Source organism: Brassica oleracea, chromosome C3 (assembly GCF_000695525.1).
Source record: "Brassica oleracea var. oleracea cultivar TO1000 chromosome C3, BOL, whole genome shotgun sequence".
Classification (NCBI taxonomy): Eukaryota; Viridiplantae; Streptophyta; class Magnoliopsida; order Brassicales; family Brassicaceae; genus Brassica; species Brassica oleracea.
Genome location: NC_027750.1, coordinates 26,699,480 through 26,703,413, shown reverse-complemented (window position 1 = coordinate 26,703,413; position 3,934 = coordinate 26,699,480). Strand labels below are relative to the sequence as shown.

General features: G+C 32.8%; 1 protein-coding gene across 1 annotated transcript; it reads left to right on the top strand.

The window, feature by feature from the left end:
- Positions 1-558: 558 nt before the first annotated feature.
- Positions 559-3,569, top strand: LOC106334197. The gene is made up of 5 exons (XM_013772517.1): positions 559-684; positions 788-886; positions 977-1,140; positions 1,253-1,360; positions 3,493-3,569. Exons 1-4 carry the CDS (start codon positions 585-587, stop codon positions 1,358-1,360), a joined length of 471 nt encoding a protein of 156 aa, XP_013627971.1. The 5' UTR covers positions 559-584; the 3' UTR covers positions 3,493-3,569.
- Positions 3,570-3,934: the final 365 nt, after the last annotated feature.

Below are 3,934 nucleotides of genomic sequence, written 5' to 3'. Positions count from 1 at the left end.
GTCGGAGCGGATCGGATATCCGGTTCTAAATTTTTAGTATTTGTGATTTGCTTCGTTTTTAACGGATATTAACTTTTAATATTTGCTCTGCTTCGATAACTTACGGATATCCAGATTTTTCGGATCGAAACGAATAATGAATCGAATCAAATTTAACGGATAAAATTCTCGGTCCTACTTCGTATCTCGAGACTCGAGTATTTTGCTTCCCCACTGAGATATGCTATATTACTAACCATATTATACGGTTCTCGCGTTATACTTGGGAGATTATTGCAATAGTAGAGACATTTCTTTTTTGGTCAAGATAGAGGGACATTACTTTATAGCAAAATCCACCAATTATTGTATGCATGTGAGCACGAGGAAACAACGAAGGAAATATATATATCATATTATTTTTAACAACCAAATTTTAAGGTCCTCGCGCATAACGTTGGAGATTATTGTAATGTAGGGATGTTATTTTGAATAGCAAAGTCAAATAATCTACCGACTATAAAATAGAAGCCAGGCATGTGTACATAACACAAACACAAAAATATAAAGTCCATCTACTGACGATCGAGAGCTAATTAATATACATGGCGATATCCCACGTCAAGCCTTTGCTTCTTTCTCTCCTTGTGTCACTCTTTTTCTTGCCTTCTGCTTTGGGCGGAACCGATTTCCATAACTGCAATCGTAAGTAGCAGTTAATGTTAATTTTATCTTTTACTTTCTGAAAAAGACAAATAAAGTTACTTTGATAATCGTTGTAATATATTGGTATCATTTTTTCTTGTAGCCCTTCGTGATTATCCCGTTAAAGTCAAGACTGTCGAGATATCTCCAGACCCGGTTAAGATTAGCACTAATGGAAACATTACGATAACCGGTTCTACAAGTAAATAGTTCCCCTTTTGGTTTTCTTCATTATTTTTAAGTTTTCTCTTCCGGTATTGTTTTGTTGATTAATAAATCTTGGTATGAACAGGCGTAGATATCCCTGATGGAGCAACTGTAAATCTCGACCTTAGGTTTCCCGAGCCTATATCTAAAAGAAGCTACTCTTTATGTGATATAGTGGCGTGCCCTGTTGCAGCTGGGCCCATTGTGCTTAATTTTTTAAATGTATTCACTCAGCAAGAACTTATACCAGTAAGTTTTTCTTTGCATTAACAACTAGTTGGAAACTAATGCTATAATCTTCAGACCACTTTTCTAATGAACTAACGAGACTGCTTTTTTTTTTTTAACTGAAATACTTTAGTGGGGATATTTTGTTTTAATAAGCATTACCGAGAAGCACCGGGAAGACCCAATGATGTGCGTCTCCTTCCGTTGTATGATTACACGTGAACAAACGTCTCTCCTTTAGGTAAGCTACCGAGTAAAAACTATGTTCCAAGTCGTTTATGAGTCTGATGATCATGGTAATCCTAATTTTTGTATCTTTCTTTTTACCTTTATGTGTCTTGTATGCATGGTAATCCTAATGTTTGTATCTTTCTTTTTACCTTTATGTGTCGTCCAACAAATAAAACAAGCTTTTAATAAACTCCCTCTAAACGATTTGGATTTGTCAATGTTTTTAATCTGGTTTTCAAGCACCTCAAAACTTTTAAAAGGTTATATATTGTTTTTTACAAAAATATTGGAACCTATGCTGACATATTAAATGTAAGATAGATATGGAGTACCTTTTGTACCGGTAAATAAACTTGTGTGACTATGAGAATTGAGAAGAGGGCCTTTTGTTGGTAGGATCAGTGTTCCAAATTTAGCAGTCCGTACCATTCACATTGGTAGAGTCATAAGCAAGATCACTAACAGTTCGGGAGACACTTAATATAGCAATCATATGAACTTAATTTTCCATGCACCGAGTCTCAATAATTACAAATCCATTACCTAGGGTAAATATAATATATGACATTACTTTATAACAAATTTTGTAATCAACCAATTATTGCACGCATGTAGAGTTACACTACTACATACTTCTTTTTGTCAATAAAATCAGCCATACAATTTTAACCACCATATTTTAAGATTTTCGCGGTATAACGTGTGAGGTCGTTGTAATACATATATATTATTTTGAGTAGCAAAATTTGATAATCTACCGACTATAGAATAGAAGACATGCATGTATGAGATATATAACAGTTACTGCAAGCACAAAAATATACATGGCGATATCCCAAGCCCAGCCTTTGCTTCCTCCCCTCCTTGTATCACTCCTTTTCTTACCTGCTGCTTTGGGAATCAGATTCCAAACCTGCAAATGTAAGTAGCAGTTAATGTTAGTTTTCCTTCTTTTTTTGATAACAAAAAGACAAACAAGGTTACTTGCTTTCTCAAAAAAAAGTTCCTTTGATTCATGAAGCTAAAGAAATTATCGTAGTGGTATCAATTTTTTTTTCCTATTTTTTGGGTAGACGGTCATCACTATCCGGTTGATGTCAATACTGTGGAGATCGCTGCATACTCGATTAAGCCTAGCACTAATGGAAACTTTACAATTACCGGTTAGACTATCAACAATGATTTGCTTTATTCAACACCCTATTTTTCTATTTTTAACATTTCACATCATATTCTCTATCTTCCACCTATTATTCAACATCCATTTCATTTTTATACTATACAATAGTTTTTTTAATAAAATTCAACACTCTACTTTATTATTTTTTAATTCATACTTATATCAACTATAATTTAGTAGCTACATATTAATAACTATTTAAGGTATTAACAGATTATAATAAATATCTATTTAGCAAAAAAATAGTTTAAGAATACCAAAACACTTGATTAAAAATAAAAGAGAAAATTATAAAGAAAAAGTGACGTTTTTACTATATATCCAAATTAAATGAAAGTAATCTCTATTTATAGACTATAAGAAATGCTGAATTTTGCTATAATTTTTATTTTTTAAAAAGTTATGTTTTTATAAAATAATTGAGTTCTAAGAATATTGTGAAAATAGAAAAATATTAAAATGTAAACAACCAATGAGAGTAGAATATATTGCACTGTGGGTGTTGACTCCACGTGTATTTTTTTCTTAATTCAACACCCCGTTACATTGGTTTAAGCTGTTGATATTTATTCAACAGGTCCAATGTATAAGTAAATAATTTACCATTTGGTGTTCAAGTTAACTCTTCCAGTATTGTTTTCTTGATTAAAAAATATTGGTATGAACAAGCACAGAAATCCCTAATGGAGCAACGGTAGAACTCCGTTTAACGATACCCACCATGATTCCTGTCACTAAAAAAAACTACTCCCTCTGTGATATAGTGGCTTGCCCACCTGGCCCCATTGTTTTTACTTTATCTAACGTATTCACTGAGGAAGAACTATTATTATATGTGAGTTTTTCTTTACATAAACAACTAGTTTTAGACAAATTCTGTAGTCGCTGAATTTCAGATCTCCATTTTGTTGGGTTTTCTAATGACCTAACGAGACTGTTTTTATTTTATTGAAATACTTTAGAGGGGATATCAAGTTTTAATAAGCATCACCGCGGATCACCAGAAAGAGCCAATGATGTGCGTGTGGTTCACTTGAGTGTTTGGTCATACATCTCTGCTTAGGCAAGCTACTGAGTCAAACTATGATCCAAGCCTTTTAAGAGTCTGCTCTACTCTTGTATGCAAGATTTCAATTTATCTATGTTTTTAATCTCATTTTCAAGCATCTTCAAATACAAAAGACGTTATTGTAATTTCTATATTGGAACCATTAACATAGCAGTTGCCTAAAGTTAACTTCACACCGGTCTCCTGAATTGTCTCTGAAGGTATAACCAAAGCCTAACAGTGATATACTGATATTCAAAGAATAGCATATAAAGATATATGAGTTTCATTCAGTTTACTCAATCGAACACCTTACTTTGACGCACATGAAGAATAGATTCTTTAAATATAATATA

What these genes read in the sequence shown, in the direction of transcription:
- LOC106334197 (XM_013772517.1), top strand. Translation starts at nt 585, where the DNA reads ATGGCGATATCCCACGTCAAGCCTTTGCTTCTTTCTCTCCTTGTGTCA. An exon ending in TACGATAACCGGTTCTACAA is followed by an intron (nt 887 to 976) that starts GTAAATAGTTCC and finishes TGGTATGAACAG; the next exon opens with GCGTAGATATCCCTGATGGA. An exon ending in CTCAGCAAGAACTTATACCA is followed by an intron (nt 1,141 to 1,252) that starts GTAAGTTTTTCT and finishes GAAATACTTTAG; the next exon opens with TGGGGATATTTTGTTTTAAT.